Raw genomic sequence first — 13,600 nt, 5'->3', positions numbered from 1 at the left:
ATCAGTCAGATTGAGCTTTAATGATATATGATAAAATCATCTTTGTACATTTGTACATATTTGATGGTGAAAATGCAAACATGACACCAAAATTAGAATTAAAACTATTGTGTATAAGTGCTGCACTACCATGATGCTAATTAAACTGAATGTGAAATTCACTTATAATTTCGTATTTAAACTGGAAGATATTTGTGCAGTCCTCCACGTTTTTCATTTGAATTGTCTTCGATTCAGCTAACTCTAATCAAAAATAAAAGAGATATCCTGCTTCATGGTCATTCTCATAATGGCAGACCTTTTCACTTCTTGGATCTGCAATCATCAGCTTTATATAGTGATTTTAATATTGGCAGTCATAGAGTGATACAGTGACAGAGTAACATGAATTTAATGACATTCAATCTAAAGACAACTTTATTTCTTTCCCAAGTCATTATTCAAAGATGTTATACAAAGTTCTATATTTCTGCATAAAATCTAAAGTTTCTTGAGAGGAAAAAAAAGAAGAACACTGTAATATCATTAAGCCAGTTTCACTGTTAAAAGACACCGTGCAGAAAATGTTTGCTACTTAACTGAATGCCTGGAGGAAGCTATTATCTAAATATATTATAGCTTAAAACCAAAATATAACATGACAAATTCAAAAATGATTCGCTGGCCAAATGCACTAAGGATTAATTTCCCACTTTTTACTGTCATCATAAATGTACTTAAAAGTTCAAAGTAAATGTTTTCAAAACATCATTTACCTGTAAAAAGTTACTGATTTACCTGTGTAGTCCTCTACTATGTTTTACCTCTTTCGGCAAAACTTACTCTGAAGTGAGAAAGGCAACACACATGCGCATAAAAAGCAAGTCAAGATGAGAAGGAGATGGTTTAGTTACATCCTTAATATCCCTTGTTTACTCATATCCTTAATTTAGAATGTCTCTTGAGTTCAAGGTTTGACGTTACAGAGGAGGCACAGATCAGCATCAACGATATCAGTAATCGAAACTCTTCATGATGGCGTCTCTGTCAAATCTGAAATGTAGGAAAGCCTTAGAGGACAGCATTGGCTCATAGTCTCTACTCTCTTGATGACCGCAGGAGCTGCTTGGAGCTGCATCTGTGAAAAGAAAAACCCGTTTAACTGTGTGATGTGGCAATTGGAGGCTATCAGTGGTCATCATCTATTAAATTAAATTAAATTAAATTAAATTAAATTAAATTAAATTAAATTAAATTAAATTAAATTAAATTAATCTTTATATGCATAAAATGGAAAGCACAGAAATTAAAACTCATTTGTCACACCAAATAAAATTATTGCTCCATACGTAACTTGATGCATTAGAGTGAATGGTCAACCATTCAGGTCAAAGGGATGACTACATAACTACTGTTTGCCTTTGAGAACCACATCACCATTATTTCAATAGATTCAGATGAAATTTACTTATAAGCAGTTAGATTTATTGCATACACTCCTATTGTGAGCATTACTCCATTAGATAACGATATATTACATGCATTTTATTAACAGTGTTAATAACATGTGATATGAAGGGTGCAAGGAGCATTTGCCATTGCTGACTGTCCAGAAGGCTCTTAGATAAAGTGCTCCTTTGGTCAAATGAGTAGAAATAAACCCTCGATCTATGTAAAGGCTTTCGACCAAATAGAATGTCAGAGTGCTGAAAAATCATACCTCTTTCAAAACTGTCTTGTAGTCTTCGCGGTTGAAGTCTTTTATCTTCCTTCTGTAGAATCAGTTAAAGAGTGTGATGCTGGTAATTCATTAACTATTTACATGATGCCAAATTTAAATGCTTAATGCTTGCTAATATTATATATTCAATAAAAACAGCATCTGAAACCCTTAATATTAGCTAAGTTGCACCAGCAGAAAGTGCATGTGCTGTTTTTGACTGATGATCTTGAGGCTTTTTCTGGTTTAAATGTCAGCATAATGTCTGAGGCTTCTCTGGTTACTAAAAACCGCTATCTGGACCAAAAATGTTTTGGCACTTACTAATATGGTTTTCACCTGCTGGTTGCTGGCTCCATTGTCACAAGAGCCTTTCTTCATATAAGGCAAGTCTTGAAATTTCTTCCCATTGCCTTTCACATTTGGTTTCTACAGAGTAAAGAACAGATTTTATGAGATGACTGTGGTTATAATAACAAATGACAGATTCTACTTCCATCTTATACCTATATAGTAATTAATAATATAGTTAAATCAGAAGTATTTAATAAAGCCTTGGCAAAGTCTGGACCTGAATCACATTGAGTACTCCACATGCAACTAGAACATAACAAATGCCTGTTCATACATGTTTATCTTTCTCATTTGGACTTGCTGAGACATACATTTTCTATCAGGACATAGGCTGAATGAATCATTACACTTACTGATAGATTCTTTCCCTCATTTTTAATTATCTGCCTGCTGTTATCACATGGTGACTGACTGTAGTCTTTTTCTAACCTGGTTCAGTTCAAACTGGCCCAAAGTTTTCTGCTGCTTGTGTTTTGTCCAGCTCTCTCCTGGAAAGGCATCGCTACCTGTGAGGTGACGAGATTTTGACCTATGAGACAGAAGGAAGAACAAAAAGAAATTGGATTTTTGAAATTGCTGCAATCTATGAAAGTGTGGGAATTTCACTGAATTTCATTTCATGTTTTGATTTGCTTATGTTTATACATAAACAAAACAATGCTTTTAAAAGCATTGAGAGCCCACATGGAGTACTCTCAGTGCTCTATGTGCAGATGATGGTAAATTGCTTAGTCTGCCCATCTCAGAGAGACAGAAAAATTCCCAAATATTTCCAAAAACTAAGAGTGTCAACATTATCGTTATTATGCAACCTCACAGTCCATTCCTATGCAGAGTTCTAGTGATTGTCTACTTTGACTGTGTGGCTTTCCGTGAATTTCTTGATGATGTTTCTCACTCCAGCTTTTTTACTCTAAGTCCTGTGATAACTGCACATCTTTTATGGGGTTGTTCTGTGGCTCAGGGAGGGGTGTGCAGTGGGTTCCAGGGGCAGTGCCAGGGAAGGCTATTCCAGTTGCACGCCAGAGAGTTGGAGAGTCAAGGACATCAGAGCTGGCTGGTCTGTGAACTGTCGCATTGTAAATAAAGTGAAATCTGCACTGTGAGCCCAAATAGTCTGTGAGTCTGTTTGGGGCTAAGATTACACAAAGCCTGTTACAAAATCCATGTCCTTCTTTGTGAGCATCAAGAGTTGTTTTTACTTGACTTCACAAGGTTTGAGCATCACAAGGCTAAAGCACATCATTGCACAGTAGAGCAAAGAATAAAGAATAAACCTGCTCTGTTAAAAAAGCACTTTAGATGAAAACTTTCAATTTCATAGGGGGGCTTGTGGATGCATGTCTCTAGTTTTTTTAAGGACACCAAAGAACCTGGAGACAAAGCTACCTAGGGACAAAAAAACCCAAACATTATTTAAGAAACGGAATAATGTTCTGCATAAATGTGTCAAAATGCCTTTTAGTCTTACATGCTTTGAATGGTAAATGGTAAAACTAGAAAAGCCTGCTGCTAGGACTGAGGCGAATGTGTCGAGCTCCCAGAAGGTATAAATCTCGGTAGAGCTGACGGGAATGGCAGAGTTGGTGATACCTGACATGAGAGATGGCTGCCCCTCCCTGAACCTGCTTGTGCCAGAGGTTTACTGTTAAAAGGGAATTCCTACTGTCGTCAAGTGCTTGGTAATAGGGGATTGGCTGATTGTTGGAGTTTCTCTCTAAAGCCTGGTGCGGACATGAACACAGACGGGTGGAGATCTGACAGCTGAGTAGTCATTCCTGTCATACTTCTTTGAAGTCCACTGCCTGGGCGTGTTTGTAGCTGGGGGATTGTGATGTAAATTTTCTACAGACGAGTCTGTGCAATCAAAAAACCAAGTAGTTGACCCTTGCTGTCACTATCGCATAACAAAATTAACGTAACAGGGACCCAAGCAGACCCTACCAGACTCATAGATTTAAAAATTATAAAACCTGCTTAATATTGCAGGGTCTTTATCCTATAAAATAATGCGCCTTAAGGTAAAAAAAAAATTTGTGATTAGGCCTTATATAAATACAATTGACTTGAACTGACTACCGTGTGGGATTTCTGTTGCAGAATTGTTTTTTTTTACCGAATGTTGCTGATGTTTGCAAAGTCCTCATCACTGTCTGTTGACTCGCCTTTCCTCCGGCTAATCCAGTCTCGCAGTGGTCTACACAAGTAAAGCAGAAGATCTGCCATTAGACATAAAATCAAAAACATGACAAACAAGACGCAAAATTTTATTTAGACAGTTCAGAGGTTTGACAGACTTCATGGATGCACAACTGGTTGATCAATATGCATTAACTGGACCAAATTACAAAAAGAAGGCTAACTTATATGGGTAAGGATCATTAGTTCTATTTTCAGATCTGATGGCCCTAAAGAGCAGATCGTCTCTGACATCCATACTGATTTCAGAGCAGCTGCTACTTTTGATCCATTTCTCCCTCCATGAACTTGTTCATTTACTATTATGGATTTCATGCCAGTTTCACTGAATATTTAAACTCAGTACATGAAACCACATCTTCACACTGACATTCTGACCCTGGGGAGTACCCAAACCCATGGATGTGTTAAAGGAGATGAGCTGAGATGAGAAATACTTTATTCGTCCATCGCATATTTATATTTGAAATTACTTTGCTACAATAATAACTGTATTACAAAGAGTAATGGTGATCATCTTAGTGTGACAAAGAAATTGACATTTCTTCTCTTCAAATTCCATGGTGAGACTAAAGAGAGCACATTAGCACGCAACTTCTAGGAAGTGCTGGTAGAAGTAGAGGTATTCTATGGTATAAGTACTAAAATCGGCCCAGTGTCAGTGCAACCTTTTTTTTTCAAGTCTTTACGATAAGCTGGGCTCAACACATTTCACCTGAATTTCAGACAGACACAAGAGTGATATTTATTTGCTCATCTTATTACCAGAAAGAAAACAAACGTATACCTTGCTATAACTGAAAACTATCAATGGACAATAAAAATGATTAGATGTTGTTTTCTAGAAACACACCTTATAAATGGAATGGCCATGAAAAACCTGTTTGGGGCAAGTCCAAGTTTAGACTTTGGTGTCATGTCATTCCTGTGACAGGGAAGCTTCTCAATAGGAAACCATTCAATGTTCTACAAGAAAAGCAAAAAAACAAAACAAAAAGCAAAAACAAAGTGAAAGTGTAAACATTTCTGTCAGCTACAGACAGTACAGATCAAGGACCAGAAAACTTCTGCTTCACTGCAACACCGAATAATCTTCACAAACATTAACAGATGACTGACTACAGCTGAAGCGAGTTGACAGTAGGGTGAATTAGCAAAATGCCACAAATGCAAATAGTCTAAGCCATTGAGAGTAAGGTTTTTTCAGTTTTTCAATAAACACATTCATGATCATTGCAATCTGTTAAGACTAGTGCATATAGTGTGACAGACATGATAAGGGTGTTTGCAGGAGCAGTGGACAAAAACAATACAGCCTCTTTTGTTCACTATCCACAGCTTGTGACCATAGGTGAGGGTTGTAGATATATCAACTGGTAAATGGACAATTTCTTGCTCAGTTCTATTTTCATCACAACAAACTATTTCAGTGTATTTATAACTGCACATGCGGGCCAATTTTCTCTGCCATTTCCCTGCTCCCCTCTTCCCTCACTCGTGAACAAGACTCCAAGATACTTAAACTCCTCCACTTGGGGCAGTGACTTGTCACTTACCTGGAGATGGCACACTACCATTTTTCTGGCTGAGAACCATGCCTCAGACATGGAGGTGCTAATTCTCATTCCTGCCGCTTCACACCTAGCTTAGCTTTAGCATGCTGTCTTGGCAGATGCTTGCAAAGAACCAAAATTGTGTTAGCAGCATAATGCAGTTGTTTCTGTCCTGGATGCAGTTTTCCACTTTACCATTTATCTTGTCCTTTTGTGTAATAAAAATAAATATCCATATGTCTCTTTATTTTCCTCCTCTGACACAAACTGAAATCTGCTGATTGTAGTGCAAGTGCAAGAAACGATAAGCGGAATCGATATGCAGGCAGACTAACAATTCCAAGGAACTGGACAACTGGGACCCAGTTTTCTAGAAGAATGGGTGCTCGATTCCTCTCCCCACCTTTATTGATAAAGTGAGGAATTCAGTCATCCAGAAAGGAGTCAAAGTAGAGCCACTACTCGTCCTCATCAAAAAGAACTAGCTGAGGTGGTTTGAGGATAGGACTATGATCCCTAAACCACCTTATATGAACATCCCTGGTAAGGTGTTCTGAGTGTGTCCTACTAGAAAAAGACCCAGGGATAGACCCAGGACATACTGGAGAGATTACACCTGTTAGCTGGCCTAAAAAGGTGTCAGCTAAGAGCTGGAGGAGGTGGATAAGGAGAGAGCTCTGGGCTTCTCTGTTCCCTCCTTTTTATTCAGTGCATTTTAATTCATTTTCATCCAGAAAGTGACAAAAGAGGCTTTGCACAAGCTCAAGACATTAATAAATCTGGACCGAAAGGTAGAAAAACTGTTGGTTTTTTTTTACCCTTATCTCTTTTCTAGTTTTGGGGTTGAATTTTGTATCCTTGGACACTCCTGGTATGATGTAGAGCCGCACTAGTTGGTCAGTGATTTTCTGCTCTATGTAAACATCTTTGCAGATACGGTTCTTGATGTCAAAACCCGTCTCCTCCAACACCTGGAAAGCAACCATTATTATCAAATAAGAACTAAAGCCATTTTAAGATATGTGACTTTTATTTCTTTAAATTGATATAAGAACTGCCTGACTTACTTCACGAACTGCACAGTCATTTGGCGCTTCATCCTCATTAACCTTCCCCTTTGGAAAGCCCCAACCAGATTTTGCAAGGTAGCCCTGAACAAGCAGTACCTGAAATTGAAATAAAACAAAAGACCAGTAAGTTGAAGCACATAGAATTCTTTTCATTCACCAAACACATGCACGAGTGTTCACAGGCCTCATACACTTGATAATTTACAAAAGAGGCAGCCCCTCTCCCCAAAATATCAGTGTCTCCCTGGCAGAAAACCTAAATCAGTTCTTTGCCAGGTGTGAGGAAAAAAAGACCCAGCCGGAACACACTGATTCCATCTGACAACAGCATGAAACCCCTCGCTGTATAACAGCACAAGGTGAGACAGGTGCTTAGTGCAGTGAACCAGAGGAAAGCTGCCGGCCTTGATGGTGTGCCGGGTAGGCTACTCAAGGCATGTTCTGACCAACTTACAGAAGTCTACACAAAGATCTTCAACACATTCTTAGCACAAGCCAACATCCCACCCTTCCTGAAGTCTGCAATCATCCTCCCCCTGCCCAAGAAATCCACCCCTGACAGCCTGACTGACTACAAACAGGTTGCACTGTTGCTATGAAGTGTTTTGAGAGGCTGGTATTAAGACACATTAAAGCCAGAAGCCAGCCAAAGCCTTATCCTGAGACCCACACCAGTTCACTCACAGGCAAAATCAAATGGAGAAACCATGTGCGAATGCTCTTTAATATACTAATCACAGACATACTCATAAACAAACTGTCTGCCTTTGATCTCCCCCTTCATACCTGCATCTGGATTAAAAAAAATTCCCCCCAGATTGCCAACAAACAGTAAAGCTCGGCCCCCACCTCTCCTTCACTCTCAACTAATTTCTGTGTGTTACACTCACACCTATCACCAGCTCCCCACAGGCTGCGCCCTGAGCCCGGTTCTATACTCACTATACACTCATGATTCACACCAATCCACGCCACTAACTTCATAATAGATTTCACAGATGACACCAACATAGTTGGACTCATCCAGAGGCTGTCCACCTGGTGCTCTGTGAACAGCCTCACCTTCAACACAAAGAAAAAGAAGGAAGTCATCAATGATTTCAGGGAGTACAGAGCAGACCATCTCCCTTTATACATCAACGGAAACTGTAGAAAGGGTCCAGGACTTCCGACTCCTAGGAACCCACCTAGCAGAGAACATCTCCTGGACTGCTCACACCACCGCCACAGTGAAGAAAGCTCAGCAGTGCTGGCACTTCCCTAGAGTCCTGAAGAGAAACAAGTTGCAGCCGGAGCTCCTGGTGAGAGCTTGCTATCATACTGCATCACAGTGTGGTATGCAAGCTCCTCATCCACAGACAAAAAAAAAAGACTACAGCACATCATAAACACAGCACACAAAAAAAGTCACTGGCTGCCACCTCTCATCCTTTCGGCAAATTGCAGTTAAACACTACATCAGCAGGGGCATAAAAATCGTCACTGGCTCTTCACATCCAGGCCATAACCTGTTCCAAATGTTGCCCTCAGGTCTCTGAAGACGAGAAACAGTAGGCTCAAAAGTTTATTCCCACAGGCAATAACCCTGAACAAAAACAACTACACAAAAACAGTTCAAGTGCAATAACTACAGTCAGTGTAATTACTTTACTGTGTCAAATCTGTTCTCAATATGAATAAAGTGGAGATTTTTTAAATATTCATTTTTAGTATTTATTACAATGCACATTTAAATTAATCTTTTTCCTACTTTTTGTTTATTTATTTGTTCACACTGCTTACATTTGAGACACATATCTGGGTGTGTTTGGTTGCCAACCGGGTGATGTGATTCAAATGTCATTGTGTTTTCAAATGCAGTGACAATAAAGGCTTTGAAATTAATTGATACATATCCCTGAACAGGGTCCATTATCCATATCACAGTGGGAGACATCCAAGAAAGAGTCAAGCATGAAGAGTTGGATAGCACCAGGCGCAGACATGATCCACACCTACAGGCTTAAGAAGCTAACTGTGCTTCATGAGTGCCTGGCAGCATAAATGAACCAGCTGCTAATGGATGAGACACAAACAGAATGGCTAACTGAAGGCCGGAAAGTCCCGACACTCAAGGATTCCCAGAATGGACTGGTCCTATCCAACTACCAGCCATGAACCTACCTCATCGCAACATCTCAGACATCATAGCAGCGTTGCATGTGCGTTGCATTACTGCAGACACAGTAATGCAACAACATTTTTATACTACATAGTGTTATAGCATCCCAATTATAGCATGGCATCTAGGTTTTGTATGAAAAACATAGCCCCCACGAGTACAGCAGGCCTGTAGCAATTTTGATGTAGAAGCCAAACCACATTACTACGCATCTATAGTCATTGTGTGATGCATGCTAACCTAAAAAGAGGATTTTAATTCCTCAAACAAAAAGCACCTGCCAAATATTCAATACATTTTTCTGCCCACTACAAACCCAGGAACATTATTTACCATTTAAATTATAAGAATCTGTTGCAGTCAATACCATTTGTTATTCTGGAAGTTTAGAAAACGTTTTCAAATAAACTAAGACCCATCCTAGAATCTACTATCCAGATTTCCTTAAGAATCAAGTACCAAAACGATAGGGTCCACAGAATAACAATATTCCACTTCCACACTAATTACCACACCACTTGCTGAGATTTTTTGCCATATTGAGGAGTTGTTTTCTCTAAGTGCTACCAGATCTCAACATACAAATACAATACTGTCACTAATTAACACGGTGGCTAAAACAGAGGAAAAGAATTCACAGCCATTGCAGTGCATGAGTATACAACAACTCACATTTTCAAGGGATTCATCTAGAATGATTGCACCATAAGTGGGTACACCCAGTTTGTACTCCTTCCACTGCTCAAGAACTTTCTGCACATCCTCTCCGTGAGGCAACAGAAATGGACAGTGATGGAACAGTTTGCAGCAGTCAAGAAAAATTATCTCTGCTAAAATGAAATAACATAAACAGCAACTACACCTCATTTGATCATCTGAAGAGGTGCTGGACAACTACACTGCCTATTGTCATTATAAAAAATGCCTTCAAAAGTAATACACATTATAAAAAACAGATTTAAAAAAAAAAAAAATCACAAGTTATTTAAAATCTCTGTAACATGTAAGGATATCAGCTTTGGCAAAGTCTCTTATCCCGCAGTGAGGAATTCCTGGAGTGTTTTGCATGCAGAAGTCCAGGTAGAACCAGTGGGCTAGCTCAATCTGGAAGCAAACTCGGATAGCATTGTCCCTTTCCTCACTGGGGATGTGCAGGATGAACCGGCTGGGGAAGCACAAACAATAAAGAAATGGGATTAGGACCAGAAACTGTATGTAGAGCTTCTCCTTTCACAGTACTGTCATTATACTTTGTGTTGCTCTGCAACTCAATGTTTGTACTGTGTCTTGTTACTTCATGTTGCGTTTTTTCCATTTTAAAGCTTAAAGGATGGACATTAACCAGATTCTAACAAATTAACTGCAGACAAACAGTTTGCATGGGAAAATGAGAAAAACTTTGCTAATGCTGAGAGGTGCTTTCTTTGTGATTCTTGTAAACAACACTGAACATATATTACCAAAACCTTCCTTGACAAAGGGCTATTTAATTCTAATGCTGTTTTTGTTTGTTGAGCATCTGGTTATATTTAGGGAGTTAGGCATTCAAGTGTGATATGACTGGAGTTCATCTTAAGACATATGTATCCATATTTGGCTGTATAATCAACCAAATATACTTAGCAGCTTTGCTTTGCTGTTAAGTAAATGTGTTTCAGTCCGTGTATCTACTGGATCAGTGCTAGTAGCAATGTTCCTCCAGTTAACAGTTAAAAGCTTCTTGGCGAACAATAGGAACATGTACTCTTTTCTTACAGCATTTTACTCTAAGTACCAACACCATTGGGTCTGTAGAATAATAAGATTCTCCCCTTTCGTATCCTGCAAATACCCCAGGCCCTCTCCTCAGTCATCACATTTAATTCAAGCTCCCACTTTTTTTTTTTATACTGAGGGTATTTAGTGCCATGTCATTTACTAGTGTCCTATAGATGTGTGAGATACGAATCCAAGTCGTCAGATGTTTTTCAGTTACCGTAATAACATATTAGTCAATACTCGTTCATCTTTTCAAGCTTTCCCACTCACAGTGGGAAAGGGTGTAGTGCCTTAGATATAGGTAGCAAATCAAAACTTATGGGAGACGTGCAAATTGGTATTGTAATTGAGCAAATGACATTATTACCACGAAGTCAAAGTTATTGTATTCAAGCCTTTATTGTTTGAATCCATTACCCTACGACGATAGGTTGAAACTGATGTTACCAACCACTGGATTAACTCGTGATACAGTGCTTCGCCCACGCTCCTTCTAAAAGGGTGGATTTCGGTTTGATGTAGTGGTCATCCTACGGATAAATAATATTCAGTGCACCCTTTACTGTGTTCACAGTACACATACCGACTGAGCTACGGAGAGCTACAAAGATAATACCATGCGCCATAGACGCCACTGCTCTTGATCTTGGACTTCTGTTCATCGTGATACCACTTAATCGGTTTTTGTGATAACAATTAAATTAAAGTAAATAACAGTGTTAGATGTCCCCAGGAAACACCAAGTTACCTGCAGAGATCGTCCAATACGCTGGAGGGTATCTCCACTCTTTTTGTTTCCATGTTGGTGCCCGACATCCCGATTCCTTCTCACCATCCAAGTACAAAAGCCATTAGAGTCGCACACTAGTCCATGGTTTTTAGTTTGCGTTCTATTTCTAGCGCGATAAATCTCCAGCTTCAAACAAACTAGGAACGAGCAGCTTTCACTAACTACGAATTCGCCGTGCTCCTCCGGAATATGATGTTGAGGTTGCGTTCAGGTCATGTAGGATAGATGAAAATACATTGAAAGATAGTGGTTTAGAGAAGTGACGAGTACTAATTCAGCTGTGTGACTGTGGGTGTAAGAAAAACAAGTTTTTGTTTGTAGATGAAAACACTACACATTAATATTATACACCAACACAATGCCCGCTGAATGTGAGTTTATTTACACAGAATAGTGGACCTTTCCTGATTTGTGGTATTTCGAATGTTATATAAAAAATTTGACTCTCACAGGAAACTCGGACTCTCCCGTGATGCCAACGCGAACGCCATGTGCAAATTATTAGAAGTTTATTATTACAACACCTTGAAATAAAATGAACGCCACGTTAGTTCACAACCGGAAGTTCGTCATTTGGCTTCCCTTTCGGTCACATGATGAGCTCAGTCTGAAGCATTTTTTTTTCTTTCAATGAACTTTATTTGTCAACAACAATATAAACATATAAGGCACCGTTATTAATGCATCTATTCGGTTGAGCATTACAATAAGAGAAAAAGAAACACCAAAAAAAAAGAGAGAAAAAACAAAAGAAAGAAACAAGACAAAATTGAGAGCATAGGTACAAAAAGTGTTAACAAAAAGGGAAATCATGATCAATATCTCAGATAGGGAGGCCTCCTTTTAACATAAACTGAACTTACTGAATAATACAACAACTTTACGGGCTTTTTTGTCATTTACAAGTTTCAGCGACTTACTCCAAAGTTCTGCAGCATGGGTTAGTTAGTGATGGGGTTCTTGTGGCACAACTCCAAAAGAAGAGCTGGCTCTTTTGAGTCCCAAATGGCTCTAAATTAAAAAAAAACAAAAACATCTGTAGCCTCATATTTTATCTTTAATTGGCAAATATGAATGCTTTGTGTTTTGATAAACCCTTTTGCATTTAGTGTTTTTATGAGAAGCCTTATAACTGCCAAATTTTATGTATTTGTTCTGTTACAAAAGCAGGCATTCTTACTTTTGTTTAATATTTTAATTAAACTTTTCATTTTAATTCAACACAAAAATAAAACACTGCAAACAAATACAAAGAACAGAAACAGAACCAAACTCAGTAGCCAAACAGTATGTCCTTAATGCAGGTTGGCATTCAGAAAAATCAAATGCCTCAGCTTAGATGGGCTGATTCGGTTTTTTCTCCTCTTAGTTAGTATCTGCTTCTTCTTTAAACTGCAGCCATATGCTGCTTCATTTACAGTTGTCAGTCATATGAGTTTTTGCGATGCACTTGCACCGTCTCACTCACTGACTGAGGGGTAATGACATGAGAAGCAACCCTGAAAAATTGATACTTCATTTCATGTTGCAGGATCAAATATGAAAATATCAATATCTGATTGGATTAAATTGGTTTTCTCACTCATGGTCTTAGAGAGACCAAGACTAGTCTTCCCTGCACCTTCTTCACATATGATGGGAGGCCAACTGTGTAGATAGTTGTTAAGCTCTGAGGTTGTTTACCATAACACCAGGATCTTGTCCTGCTTCAGACAGGCTGAAAATACACTGGGGTCAGCATCCACTGACCCCACTCTGTGATTTTATATGGCCTACCACTTTGGGAATGACAGCAAAATAATTCAGGATCACAGACCACTGTTTAGCACAGTCCTCAATAATAATTATATAATTACTATATAACATCTGTCTTTCTTTTAGACCAATGACTGTCCAATAACTCCAGGGGTAACAGAAAATGAAAAGAGAAAATATTCAATAAGTGATCCTTGCTTATATCCAAGATCAAAGAAGACAAGCCAGATTGCTTTGAGAGGTGAAAGTACAACTGAGAAA

At 38.8% G+C, this 13,600-nt stretch overlaps 1 protein-coding gene across 2 annotated transcripts; it reads right to left on the bottom strand.

Annotated features, from left to right (window-relative positions):
• On the bottom strand, window positions 1-12,081 carry dcp2 (decapping mRNA 2). Of its 2 annotated transcripts, none has more exons than XM_084936029.1 (11): window positions 11,543-12,081; window positions 10,050-10,201; window positions 9,709-9,836; window positions 6,873-6,971; window positions 6,624-6,776; window positions 5,106-5,218; window positions 4,170-4,250; window positions 2,483-2,582; window positions 2,039-2,128; window positions 1,700-1,751; window positions 1-1,117 (listed from the first exon to the last, which is right to left on the bottom strand). In XM_084936029.1, exons 1-11 carry the CDS (start codon window positions 11,608-11,610, stop codon window positions 993-995), a joined length of 1,161 nt encoding a protein of 386 aa, XP_084792155.1. In that variant the 5' UTR covers window positions 11,611-12,081; the 3' UTR covers window positions 1-992. The 2 variants fall into 2 exon arrangements, with proteins under 2 accessions (XP_084792155.1, XP_084792154.1); XM_084936028.1 differs by having other exon boundaries at window positions 2,024-2,128; window positions 11,543-12,078.
• Window positions 12,082-13,600: the final 1,519 nt, after the last annotated feature.

Source organism: Perissodus microlepis, chromosome 7, assembly GCF_051167445.1.
Source record: "Perissodus microlepis isolate ML-2025 ecotype Zambia chromosome 7, ASM5116744v1, whole genome shotgun sequence".
In the NCBI taxonomy this organism is placed as follows: Eukaryota; Metazoa; Chordata; class Actinopteri; order Cichliformes; family Cichlidae; genus Perissodus; species Perissodus microlepis.
The sequence above is the reverse complement of the archived record's forward strand: the minus strand, read 5'-3'. Positions and strand labels throughout refer to the sequence as shown.